Source organism: Lotus japonicus, chromosome 1, assembly GCF_012489685.1.
Source record: "Lotus japonicus ecotype B-129 chromosome 1, LjGifu_v1.2".
Lineage (NCBI taxonomy): Eukaryota > Viridiplantae > Streptophyta > Magnoliopsida > Fabales > Fabaceae > Lotus > Lotus japonicus.
In genome coordinates this window covers 47,606,147-47,619,823 of record NC_080041.1, presented here as the reverse complement: position 1 = coordinate 47,619,823, position 13,677 = coordinate 47,606,147, and the positions used below count along the sequence as shown (strand labels likewise).

General features: G+C 44.0%; 1 protein-coding gene across 1 annotated transcript; it reads right to left on the bottom strand.

The window, feature by feature from the left end:
- Positions 1 to 7,538: 7,538 nt before the first annotated feature.
- LOC130737133 (uncharacterized) lies at positions 7,539 to 9,025 on the bottom strand. The gene is made up of 2 exons (XM_057588905.1): positions 8,744 to 9,025; positions 7,539 to 8,681 (listed from the first exon to the last, which is right to left on the bottom strand). The coding sequence occupies exons 1-2, from the start codon at positions 9,023 to 9,025 to the stop codon at positions 7,539 to 7,541; spliced, it is 1,425 nt and encodes a 474-aa protein (XP_057444888.1).
- Between the last annotated feature and the right edge of the window lie 4,652 nt (positions 9,026 to 13,677).

Genomic DNA, 13,677 nt, shown 5'->3' with positions numbered 1-13,677 from the left:
TTGCACCCCGTTATTAGAGAACCTCCTTTGCACTACCGAATGTCGGGACCAAGACCGCCCCTAGCAACACCGTGCGTTTAATAACCCCAAGTACTCTCATTTCTTCTTCGTATACGAGTATTTGTTTCTCGATCTTGGCGTTAAACTCCCTTTCTCACCCTTTCTCACCCAAGTGTTGCATGATGTCAACGTTTCTCCTTGCCAACTTCACCCTTACGCCTGGACCTATCTGAGGTGTTTTGAAATTCGTTGTAGCAGTGTCGATGTAGCGCCTTCCCTTGCCCTCTTCTCCTTTTTCTTTGAAGTGGATTCCCGATCCCTGGGGTCCTACGGTGGGGTTATTCTGGTGCCCCGACCGGGCCTAGAACGGTTCATCCAATACCAAGTTGGTTCTGAATCTCACTTAGCCCGCCGGTACTTCCGGGTCGTCGTCCACCCCACTTACCCTTCGACATTCACGCAGAAGGAAGGGAAAGATCTCTTCCCATTTTACTGGACCCAGTGTCCTAAGCCCATGCCTGACCCCCCTAAAGCGCTTCCCTCTTCCTAAGAAAGCTTCGCCTTTGGGGTCCTATTCCGGCTTCCCCTTTTTAGTTATGATGAACTACTCGGTGCTCCAGGCTCCAAACTATTCCCTCAATTAGGTTTCCCTTTTAACCGTCTCCCTCAAGCCTTCCCCTTGGTCTTTCCGTTAAAGACGACTTTCTCCTTTTGTTTTTCAGGAAATATGAAGTTCTCTACTGCCGATCTGCTGAAGGCCTTCACCTCCGGGAACGTTAAGGCGCCCTCCTCAGTCCAGGCTGGAGAATAAAGGCAAAGTTCGCCGGTGAGTGCTTGTTCCCCAAGATGAGAAAACTAGGCGAGCCAAATCCTCAAGCCGCTCCTTTGATTGGCACAGGCAGAGGGCCTGTCGTGCTTGATCCTGTTGTTGCGGACAGCGCATGCGACCCCTTCGTGTCCAACCAGCATGGCGAGACGAGTGCTTCCCGGACTCCAGGTGCTTCCCGCCCCGTGACCTCAATGGAAGGTCTGCAATCACCATCCAGCATTCGCCCGCCATCTCCTTCGCCCGTCCAGACGACCCTTGGTCCATCAGCCCCCAGCTCTCCCGGGGTTGGTGGCGAGGGAGAGAATCTCTCTGCGGACCGCCCGAAGGGTCCTTCCAGCAGCTCCTCCCCCGACCTTTTTTACTTCCTGCTTTCTCACCCCTATCTCGAGAAATTGAGGGAAGCTCCCAGCCAGAACCCGCAAGACGTTGCCCAAGAAGCTGTGTCAAATCTTCTCCGCGTCGGCTGTCTGTTCGCCCAAGTGGCCTGGCAGGCGCGACCTGTAGGTAAATCCGCAAGTGTACGAATCTACCAGGTTTTAAATATCGAACCACAGGGATTGTGAGTGAATAGATTCGGTTCAAGCTTTGAGTTTGAAGGTTTGTTTTATTGAGGCAAACATATGTCGAAGTAGTAATAAGGAAAAAGAAAATATAAATTCAGAAATGAAACAAAGAATAAAAAGAAAGAGTGATTTACTTTGGGTTCTTGCTCAACTAATCAATTCAAGCACATCATTCTAAGCACATGTTCTCATGAATCTCTCCTTGATGTTATAGCCTAAGCAACTACCTATCGATGCCTCGCATAGATAATTCTTTCAAACCAAAAGATAAGCCCAATTCCTTGCGTACTTAAACATTTGTTTGAAGCATAAAGTTTATAAAGTTCAGGCCAACAAACCCCAACCCTTCCTCTCTTCCTAGTCGCAAGCATAGAAGAGGTAATCCCACAACAAGTCCCTAATCTATACCAAACTTCCGTTCTATTATAGAAAAGCATAAAGCTAGCACATGTTCTAACTTGAAACATAAAGCATGGATATGGGATTCAAGGAAAGAAGAAGAACAAGTGGGAAAGAACTTAAGATTATAACTTAAAAGGAAAAGTCTTACAAGAAAACCAAAGTAAAAGAAGAGAGATTAGCCAAGCATGGCTCTTGCCATGCTTGGCTATGAACCTGAACACAAGCATGGAAGCCTTCTCTCACTCTCCTAGATGATCCTCTACCTCTGAATTTTTACAAAGTATGGAAAAATACCAGAGAAAATGACTAGAATCCTATTTATAGGCAAAAAAAACGTGTTTTCTGCTGTGCCGGGCGCTCAAGCGTCAGGCCTAATTTTTCAGCTTTTTTGCTTCTGCCTCCCTAGCGCTCAGGCGCCCTTGTGGAGCGCTTGAGCTCCCCAGCTCGCCTGAAAACCTCTTAAACTTCATTTTAACTCCTCTTTAATGCCTCCTTCAAGTCTCTACACCCCCTGTCTTTCTTCCTTCAGCTGTTACAACCTGATTACTTGCTCAAAAAGACTAGAAATAAAGCCAAGAAGCTCAAAGGTTAATTTGCACAAGAGTATAAAATCAACTATGAATTAAACTAGACCCCTAAAATCTACTAAAATACTATTAAAGACCCTATAAAACTATGAAATTACCAAAGCAATGCAAAAACACTAATAAAGATGGAAATGCATCAAACACTACATGAGACACAAGAAAAAGACTCAAAACTACCAAGAAAATGACCCTAAAAACACTACTAAATCCGGGTCATCACACCACTATACTCAACGACAGCTTGCCCTCGAGCGTCACTAAGATTAGCTTGCCCTCAAGCACAAAGAATTACTCCCAACACACATGCCAAAAGAGGGATACATATTTAAAAAATCGGGGGATCAAGTGAATGTAGTTAGTTCCAAGAGAAAGATTGAACAATCAACTTCATGTTACTCTTAGATAAAGAAGAATTAGAGTCCACTATGAAAATCATTTAGAGCTAACATCCTAGCATGAGACAACTATTTAGTGCACTGAGCACACAAGCAACTTCATAGGTTCTGGGAGTCATTCACTCAAGAGCAACTGAAGTCGAACATGCATTATTCATTGAGACTTCCAATGGGTCATAATGTTGGCTAGGTAAAGCACATGGTAGGTGGTCCCTAAGGAAGACTAAGGTTGCTACACAAAGTTGAGTGTAGTCCTTCATGAAAACCGGAGCTTAAAGCAATTGATACTTAGCACACAAGTCTCTTAACCCCTCGTTATTTCAGAACTTTTTTCTTTTTTTTTTTGGAACTCCATCTGTACCATGGAGCTCATTTTTTTCTTTTGACCCTTTTTTTTTGGAACTCCATCCAGACCATGGAGTCCATTTTTTTCTTTTGACTTCTTTTTGGAACTCCATCCAGCCATGGAGTTCATTTTCTCTTTTGAATTTTTTTTCAATTTTTTTCTTTGGGGCAAGAGACAATTGCACTTTTTATAAACTAGCTCCATTAAGAGTTAAGAACCACAACTCCCCATTGAATCCAACCAAACATCCAGCCCATATGACAAAGGTAACAAAGAATTCTCCACAAGGGCTCAAAGGGGTCAACTAGGGACAAAGATGTTATAAAGCAAATTCTGAAGTCCAAGAAAACCTACCAGTCTCAAAAATGCAAGTCTCATAAAGCTACTCTCAAGGGTGTGAGAAATGAAACACATAACCAAGAAGTGCAAGTGAGTCAGGATCCTCCAGGGAAATTATATAGTGAAGGGTCAAAAATGGACCCTTGTGGACTCACATCAACTCTATCCTCAAGACAACATTTAGAAGACCGAAGTCTCTCCCTCTCTTTCCCAAACATACAATCACTCCCCAAAAGAAAGCACAAAGTATCCACTTAAAAACATTTTCAAAACCAGCATCATGTGAGTGAGTAAGACTTGGGAACATGTCATTTGAGCATAAGGAATAAAGACCAAGGTACAAAAGACTATAAAAAACATGCATGATAAAAAATATAAACAAAATCTATAAACGAAAAATATGCTAAAAATGCATGGACTAAAACTCAGAGTAAGAAAAGAACCTCCTTTCAAGTGATTGAGTGCTTCCAAGTGTTCTCCAATGGCTTTTATTTCCTGAAAAACTAACAACGAAACAAAAACGTAAATCTGAAAAAAAACATGGGTTGTCTCCCATTAAGCCCTAAGATATAGTCTTAGGTAGACTATACTTCAAACTCGTAACTCAAACCAAAAATCACAAACAATCCCCGGCAACGGCGCCAAAAACTTGTTGGTAAATCCGCAAGTGTACGAATCCACCCGGTTTTAAATATCGAACCACAGAGATTGTGAGTGAATAGATTCGGTTCAAGCTTTGAGTTTGAAGGTTTATTTTATTGAGGCAAACATATGTCGAAGTAGTAATAAGGAAAAAGAAAATTTAAATTCAAAAATGAAACAGAGAATGAAAAAAAAGAGTGATTTACTTTGGGTTCTTGCTCAACTAATCAATTCAAGCACATCATTCTAAGCACATGTTCTCATGAATCTCTCCTTGATGTTATAGTCTAAGCAACTACCTATCGATGCCTCGCATAGATAATTCTTTCAAACCAAAAGATAAGCCTAATTCCTTGCGTACTTAAACATTTGTTTGAAGCATAAAGATTATAAAGTTCAGGCCAACAAACCCCAACCCTTCCTCTATTCCTAGTAGCAAGCATAGAAGAGGTAATCCCAAAACAAGTCCCTAATCTATAACAAACTTCCGTTCTATTATAGAAAAGCATAAAGCTAGCACATGTTCTAACTTGAAACATAAAGCATGGATATGGGATTCAAGGAAAGAAGAAGAACATGTGGGAAAGAACTTAAGATTATAACTTAAAAGGAAAAGTCTTACAAGAAAACCAAAGTAAAAGAAGAGAGATTAGCCAAGCATGGCAAGAGCCATGCTGGCTAAGAACCTGAACAAAAGCTTGGAAGCCTTCTCTCACTCTCCTAGATGATCCTCTACCTCTGAATTTTTACAAAGTATGAAAAAATACCAGAGAAAATGACTAGAATCCTATTTATAGGCAAAAAAACGTGTTTTCTGCTGTGCCGGGCGCTCAAGCGCCAGGCCTAATTTTTCAGCTTTTTTGCTTCTGCCTCCCTAGCGCTCAGGCGCCCTTGTGGAGCGCTTGAGCGCCCCAGCTCGCCTGAAAACCTCTTAAACTTCATTTTAACTCCTCTTTAATGCCTCCTTCAAGTCTCTAAACCCCCTGTCTTTCTTCCTTCAGCTGTTACAACCTGATTACTTGCTCAAAAAGACTAGAAATAAAGCCAAGAAGCTCAAAGGTTCATTTGCACAAGAGTATAAAATCAACTATGAATTAAACTAGACCCCTAAAATCTACTAAAATACTATTAAAGACCCTATAAAACTATGAAATTACCAAAGCAATGCAAAAACACTAATAAAGATGGAAATGCATCGAACACTACATGAGACACAAGAAAAAGACTCAAAACTACCAAGGAAATGACCCGAAAAACACTACTAAACCCGGGTCATCACGACCCCTCACCAAAATTGCGGGGCTCCGCTAGGAGGTGGAAAAATTGCACTCTGACAACCTCCGGGCTAATGAGACCTGCTCCAAGCTGTCCGACCAGCTGGCGGTTAAGGAGGGTAGGACAAAGAAGATGCAGCAGAAACTCATATAGGCAAAACTTGCGCTGATAACGGCGAGCGAGATGGAGGAAAAGCTTGAAGCTCAAGTCGAGGAGCTCCGTAGGGACCTTGACGCCAAGGAGGTCACCGCTGCTTCTCAGGAGGAAGCCCTTGTTGCTAAAGACAAAGAGATCGCTGATTTGTGTGAGGAATTGGCGGACAAGGGTAAGATACTTGCTGAGGCCTAGTTGGATTTGGCATCCAAGTGTAAACTTTTGGCTGAGAAGGAGGCCCAGGCCGCCGCCCTGGAAGAGAAAATAAGGGAGGAGGCTGCTTTTGCGGCGGCCAAGGAGCGTGTCCGCGGCTTCCTAATTGCCAAAGCTCAAGTCAAGCACCTCCATCCTACTATCAACCTTGACCTCTGGGGAACCTTTAAAAATGTTACCCCTGCTGGATTGGAGGGTCTGGAAGACCCACCGAAAGTTGCTCATGTTGATTTCGGAGACGCTGTGGAACAAGAGAAAAAGACATGATGTTAACTTATTTTGAATTATTGTAATTGTTAGTACTTTTCTTGCTTTGTTTAATCGTTGTATTTTCGACTTTAAGTTAATCAGTTCAGTTTTATTTCCTATGTCTGTTTTAGCGCTTGCCGAAGTTTTCTCTTGCCCCCTTAGTTTCCTTGTTCCTGAATTACGTTCGACGACATTGGTGGTGTGATGGGTTTAACTAGGACTTTTGCTCAGTTTTTGAACTGAGGCTTTGTTCACACCAAGTTTCCCATAAGATCAGGCGTCGTCTGGCCAGTTTTTCCTGGCGAGGACTTACTGTTCTCGGGTCCCAATGGCCATATAGGTTGCCCGAGACTTAGCCTAGTTAGGTTTGCTCGCCTATGTTTCGGGGAGGTTGTATGGATAAGAAGCTTATCCGCACACATCGCCAACGAGTGACGGCGAGTAGCATCTGCTTTTCCGGAGCGATCCCCAGACACCGAGGTCATGTTGGGATCGCCACCTTCAGGGAATTTTTCCCACCTAGCTCCTGCCGCAATTCAGTGTGATTGAAATGGCTTGATACAATTTTTGTACTTCCAATCATACGTTTTAGTCAACAAACTCCCGAGATGGAGAACTAGAACGTGTCTTTGTTTTTACCATTTAGGCATTTTTGCCAACAAACTCCCGAGGTGGAGAGCAAGAATATGTTTCTTCGTTTGTAATCCGACAGTCTTCATGAGTCGCGCTTAGCTGCTCGCCCTCGTGCCAAGCTGGGTTCCCCCTCAATCTTCAACTGTAATAGTACCTCAAGCTTGCCGCATTCCACGATCACGGCACTCGCCTCCCATCCAAGCTCTCGAGGTGATAGGCCCCCTTCCCTAATACCTTCAAAATCCTGTAATGGCCCTCCTAGATCGAGTTCAACTTGTTCCCCGTGTTCCCTGTTCGTTTCTTAAGCACCAAGTCCCTCTCCTGCATCGCCCTCGGGCTGACCTTCGTGTCATATTTCGTTGCGGCTCACTGCTTCATCGCGGCTTCTCTGATACAAGCCTCGTCTCGCCTTCGAACTGTGGCGCTGTCCCCCAAGAGCCGTTGTCTATCTCTACGGGCACCATGGCGTCCGCCCCGTAGGCCATCCTGAAAGGAGTCTCCCCCGTGGTTGAATGTTGTGTCGTGTTATTGGACCATATTACAACCGGGAGTTCATCCAATCAAGCTCCCTTCGCCTCAAAGAGTCGGCGCTTCAAACCCCTCAAGATTACCTTATTTGCTGCTTCTGCTTGCCCATTGGTCTGAGGGTGCTCTACTGAAGAGAATCTTCTCTGGGTACCCATTTCCTCACAGAATTCCCTTGCTTGATTACTCGCAAACTACGCTCCATTATCTGAGACAATCGCCCTTGGGACCCCAAACCGGCACACGATTCTTTTCCAGTAGAAGTTTACGATCTTGCCTGGGGTAATACTTGTCAGGGGCTCGGCCTCCACCCACTTGGTGAAGTAGTCCACCGCCACGAGGATAAACATCATCTGCGACTTGGCGGTGGGGAAAGGTCCGACAAGGTCAACTCCCCACATGGCGAAGGGCCATGGCGAGCTGATTGTGGCCACCTGCTCTGGCGGGGCTTTGGGTAAGTCTGCGAACATTTGACACTTTTTGCATTTCTTCACAAATTCTGCAGTCTTTTCTTATCGTGGGCCAGTAGAACCCTGCCCTGAGGACCTTGCTTTCCAGGGATCTCCCCCCTATGTGGCTGGCGCAAACTCCCTCGTGAACCTCCGCCATAACGGTCTCGTACTTCCCGAGCGGTAGACCCCTTAGGAGGGGTGAGCTAAATCCCCTTCGGAAAAGCGTTCTGTCAAGCAGTGTGTAATGCTCCGCTTCTCTCCTTTGTTCCTTTGTGTATTTCACTACCCCGCTTGGTTCTCCTGCCAAGATGTCCACGATGGGGTCCATCCAAGTCTCCTGGCGATCAACTGAGGCTACCAACACTCCCTCTATACTTGGATTGGCAAGTGTCTCTTGAATCACACTCCGATTATTTCCAGGCTTCCTGGTGCTTGCTAGTTTTTCCAAGGCGTCCGCCCTTTGATTTTGTGTTCTTGGCACGAACTCAACCACGACCTCCCGCAATCGACCCATCAGGAGCCGCACACGCTCCAGATACTTTATCAAGGCCGGCTCCTTCACCTGGAATACCTCATTCACTTGATTCACCACCAGCAGTGAATCTGTTCTAACCAGCAGACTGTCGATTTGAACCTCAATGGCCAGCTTCAAACCCGCGATTAAAGCTTCATACTCTGCTTGATTATTGCTGGCTTTAAATTGAAACCTTAGAGACTGCTCTAGTACTAACTCCCCAGGTCCTTGCAGCGTGACCCCTGCCACGCTTCCATTCTCATTTGATGACCCATCAACAAACAGCGTCCATTGCGTACTTACCCTCTCGCCGACTTCCGGTGTTAATTCCACCACAAAATCAGTTAAAGCCTGCGCACCTACCTTTCCCCTCTTGTCATATTGCAAACCGTATTCCGATAGCTCTACCGACCACGCGACAAGCCTTCCTGATAAGTCCGGCTTCTGCAACACCTGTCTCAAAGGAAGGTCATTCTTACTTTCACCGGAAAGCTCTACAAGTAAGGCCTGAGGCGCCTGGCGGTAACGAGCACGGCGAGCCCCGCCTTTTCTATCTTTTGGTACCTGGTTTCCGCCCCTTGAAGTGTATGGCTTACAAAGTAAACGATTTTTTGTTCACCATCTACCTCTTGAAGAATTACTGAGCTGATTGCGTGGTCGCTGACAGAGAAATATAAATGTAAGGGAAAGCCCTTGACAGGTTTTGACAGAACAAGTGGTGCAGACAACATCTCTTTAAGGCGATTGAAGGCTTCTTTGCATTCTGGACTCCACTCAAAAGCCGTGTTTTTCTTAAGGCATTTGAAGAACAGAGCTGACTTGTCGCCCGAATGAGGGAGAAACCTGGAAAGGGCCGCAATCCGCCCCGTCAGGCGCTGCACCTCTTTAACACTGCTCGAGCTCTTCATTTCCTGAATTGCTTTACACTTATTCGGATTGATTTCAATTCCCCTCGACGTTATCATGAAGCCTAAGAACTTCCCACCTTGTATCCCAAAAGAACATTTTCCGGATTGAGTCTCATGTTGTGCTTTCGGAGCCTGCCAAAAGCTTCCGTCAAATCCTCATGATGATTCGATCCCAAAACGGACTTCACAATCATATCATGGACGTAGACCTCCATGTTCCTTCCTACTTGATCTTCAAAAACCATATCCATCATTCGTTGGTACGTCGCCCCGACATTCTTCAATCCAAAAGGCATTGTTTGATAGCAGTAATTCACTCTGACAATCATGAAAGCTGTTTTATCTTCATCTGACGGGTGCATCTTGATTTGGTGATATCCTGAATAGGCATCCATCAGACTCAGCAGCTCATTTCCGGACGCTCCATCAACCAGTTTATCTATGCTTGGCAACGGATAAGAATCTTTCGGACATGCCTTGTTCAAATCCGTGTAGTCCACACACATGCGCCATTTCCCGTTCGCCTTTTTCACCATCACCACGTTTGCCAACCAAGTCAGATACTTAATTTCTCGAATAAAGTCCGTCGTCAGCAATTTGTTTACCTCTTGTTGAATAGCATTTTCCTTTTCCTCGCCCATTCACCGGCGTGCTGGGTCACCGGTTTAATTCCGGGGTTTAGTGCCAGCCTATGGCAAATGAAGTTTGGGTCTATCCCCGACATGTCTTTGTGACTCCAAGAAAAAAGATTCTGATTCTCGCCCAATAGCTTCGATAACCTCTGCTCTTGGACCTCAGTCAATCTAGTCCCAATTTTGAGGACTTTCTCGCCAAATTTCAGCTCTTTGGTTTCTTCGATCGGTGTGGGCCTGTTGACGCGCCCCTCGCCTCTTGGATCTAGGTTTTCTTTTGGCACATCGACCTCGTTGCATCGGTGTCCTATCGAGGCACTTTTTTTCCCATACCGATCCACCACGTTGCAATAGCAGTCTCTTGCAGTCTTCTGGTCCACAACAACTCTCCCAATACGCCCACTTGGTAACGGGTATTTAACCGCCAGATGTGCTGTCGAGATCACGGCGCACAATCGGTTCAAGGTATTTCGGCCGATTATCATGTTGTAAGACCCCACCGCTCCCAGGATTAAGTATCTTACCTTCAGCGTCTTAGCGTTCTCAAACTCGCCAAATGTAGTATCAAGGTCAAGGACGCCCCTCACCCACACTCGTTCGCCCGCAAACCCCACAAGAGTCCCTGAATAGGGTGCGAGGTCTCCCTCGTTCAAACCGAGCCGATCAAACGCATCGCTGTAAATGATGTCCGCCGAACTCCCTTGATCCAGAAGCACTCGCTGTACATTGAGCTGGTTGACACGGAGCAGGATTACAATCGGGTCATCTAGGTGCGGCTTTATTCCGAAGAAGTCAGTGGACGAAAATGTAGTGTATGTGTGTGAGAAACCGAAAGGAACCTCTGTGACCGTGTTCACCGCCCTGGCGTATCGCTTTCTTGCGACGCTAGTGACTCCACCTCTGCCAAACCCTCCGGCGATCGTGCTCACTTCTTTAGACGTTGAAACCTTATCGCCTTGTGTTCTAATGGACCATCTGCTGCTATCAGCATCCCAACTGCGCGCTGCAAAGCGTGGCATTCCTCTGTGACGTGGCCCATGGCCCGGTGATAAGCGCACCATTCATTCCCTGGTTCGACAGCCATTCCTGTCGCCCGTATTTCCTGGGGATTTTCTGTCTGGCACGATCTGTTCACGCACACCGACTTTCCACTCCGAGAGAAAAGTCGCCACTCCCGTGACGATTTCCGGTAGTTTTTTCCCTGTGACGTTTTAAGCTCTGCCACTGTCTTCGCTCTTCGGATCTCCATGTCCTGCTGCTCCAGACGGCTATTGACGTCGCGAATTAACCATCTCCAATCTCTGTGAGCTCCCAGTTCCTGAGGCGATGACAGTTCACCTCCTGAGACTTCCAACGAGGGGACTGAGGACCCCTTCCCCTCACCGCGCTGCCTTCTACATGCGCGACGCGGTAGCGGATCGCGCGCGTGTTCCTGCCTTCCTTCACTCCATCGATGATGCGTCTCCATCGAGCTTTGCCAGCGAACTAGGAATTCAACCAAAAACCGAAGAGAATTGCACGAAAAATCGAACTTCTCTTAACCAAATCACAATCCACGTAGTATGGGAATCGAAATCTACCGATCCCCACAGACGGCGCCAAATGTTCTATCCCAGAACATAGAGGTGAGGTACGGTACCTAGAGTGAAAGGATCGTGATGTGAGAATCTAGAGAGAATAAGAACGTAACCTCTTAGAGAGAGAAAGTAACTGAATTTCAAGTTTGTTATTTCTCAAATGAGCAAAGAATCCCTTACAATTGGTAACCGTCCCCTATTTATAGATTTGGGGTTGGGCTTGGCGCCCCTAACTTCCCTTAATGGGCCAGTTGGGCCTCCGGGGGAAGGCCCCAAGTTCCTGGCTTGCGCGTCGCCCTGAGCTAGCGTTCCTGAGCAAGGGACCCTAGGGTCTCGCCCAGTTCAATGACCATATCTTAAGAATATGCTTCGTTAAAACCTTACTAGGAAAAACCTAGTGGGATAGAAACCTAGTGAAGGAAAAAGAGTACATCATTCTATAGTTCGTCTTTGTACATTGCCTCATTAAAAACCTTACCATGAAAAATCCAATGGAAAAAAAACACGGTTAAGGAAAAAAGAGTACAATACATATTAATTGAGATCTTTCAACCGACGCACTTCGATATTTTGCACAGTTTTTTTTAAATGTTGTTATTGGAAGAGCCTTCGTAAATAAGTCTGTCAAATTATCACTTAAACAAATTTGTTGAATGTCTATGTCACCATTCTTTTGTAGATCATGAGTGAAGAAGAGTTTCGGTGATATGTGCTTTGTTCTATCTCTCTTGATGTATCCTTCCCTAGCCTTGTGTTGTCTTCAAGGTGATGCACGAATCTCCGATGTAAAATTTTCTCATATTCAGATTTGAGCAATGAAACCGAAACCGGTTAAAAGCATGTTCCATTTTGTCAATCAATGACCAATTCGGAACAAAACAACTATGCAATATCCTTTTACGCCTTTGGGGTATAGACTTCAAGTCCAAAGACTTATAATTTTGCAAATGAATTGCTTCTTTATATGTTGGCCAACCACACCCTTTAATATGGGTTCAATATTCTCGCACTTATAATATTGAGCGCTACTTCATCTATCGACAGTTTTTCAAGTTCTTGGTTCCTTGTTTCAACTTGTAGAGATATAATTGATTGAGATCTCTTTGGATCAATAATCACAGGTACCTGAACCTCTTTAGGGTTTTTAAATAGTTTTCGTAATCTCTACACTTTTCATAATAATTTTCCTCATAACAAGACTATATTCCCTCTCTAAGATTTATCATTGGAACCAAGTTTATGCATGCCTTAGCCTAATAAAATTTCAATAGAGAAGGACATTTGCAGGATAAAGAAATTTAGAAATCCCTTTTAATCAGAGAATGCATTCTTTTGAACTTTAGGTTCACATTATTTTGTGCGAGTATATATAAGCATTCTACACAAATTGTTATAGCTGCTTAATTTTTCTCTCCCCTGATGCCGAGAAATAACGATAAGTAAGATATGCAATATCTTCTGGCAATAGCTCAAATTCATAGCATAATCTTAGCTTTCTTATAATCTCATCAAAGTGTTGTCGGCTGAACAACGGAGAACACATAACTCACATAAAAAGTTCTTAGATCAGAAATATTAGGTTGATGTCTTGCAGACAATAAACCAATTGCAATTGAGAGAATTATATTGACTCATTGGCTTGATGCATATAGATGTTGATACTAGAAACATCACATGAAAAAAGACATTTGTTCTCTTAATAATTGTCTAGCTATAAATAAGAAGCATTTAGCTACATATATTTACCAGATCATTTTAAATATGAACATGTGCAACTCGACATTAAAAATCATGTCACAGACCAACTTTATCAAGGTTGGAAATTTCACTCTATCAAGGTCGATGCATCGATAAACACTAAATATGTGCACATGTATCACATCAAATATATTCAAGAATTATAGGGAATTCCCCTTATTTTTCCACAATTTTAATTTTTTTCTTTGAGAACAACATCTGAGAAATAGACTTCTGCATCATAAGACTCAGGATAGTCTAACCGGTCATATGCCAATCACAATCACTTCTTCTATATGAAGAACTTCGCTAATCAAATTAATGCTTCAATATTTCAAAGAATATTTTCTTGCATTTAAAATCCTTCAGGGATTTTCACATTTTTTCATCACTTCATACTTTGATATCATCAGTTGGAGAAATTGGAGAGCTCAAAGTAAGAGAATCTCTAAATTTCAAACTTTAATCCTCAACATTATCTCCCTCAAGTGGGAGTTACCACACATTATTATGCGGTTTCATATCCTCTTTCAGAGAGTCACCATACAATAACATATGAATTTCTCCCCCTCATTACATGTCCTTCAGGGACAATGAACCATTCTTTAATAAAGAATTACAACTTTTATCATGTTAGATGAAATATTTACTTCTGGAAATATTTAAGGCGTCGAAGATGTTTTTGGTTTATTTTAAGTGTGAGAGG

Bases quoted from the DNA above. Each gene is read 5' to 3' on its own strand.
- LOC130737133 (XM_057588905.1), bottom strand. From the start codon at position 9,025: ATGAAGAGCTCGAGCAGTGTTAAAGAGGTGCAGCGCCTGACGGGGCGG. The intron at 8,682-8,743 runs GTAGATGGTGAA...GGCGGAAACCAG, and splicing joins GCTCAGTAATTCTTCAAGAG to GTACCAAAAGATAGAAAAGG.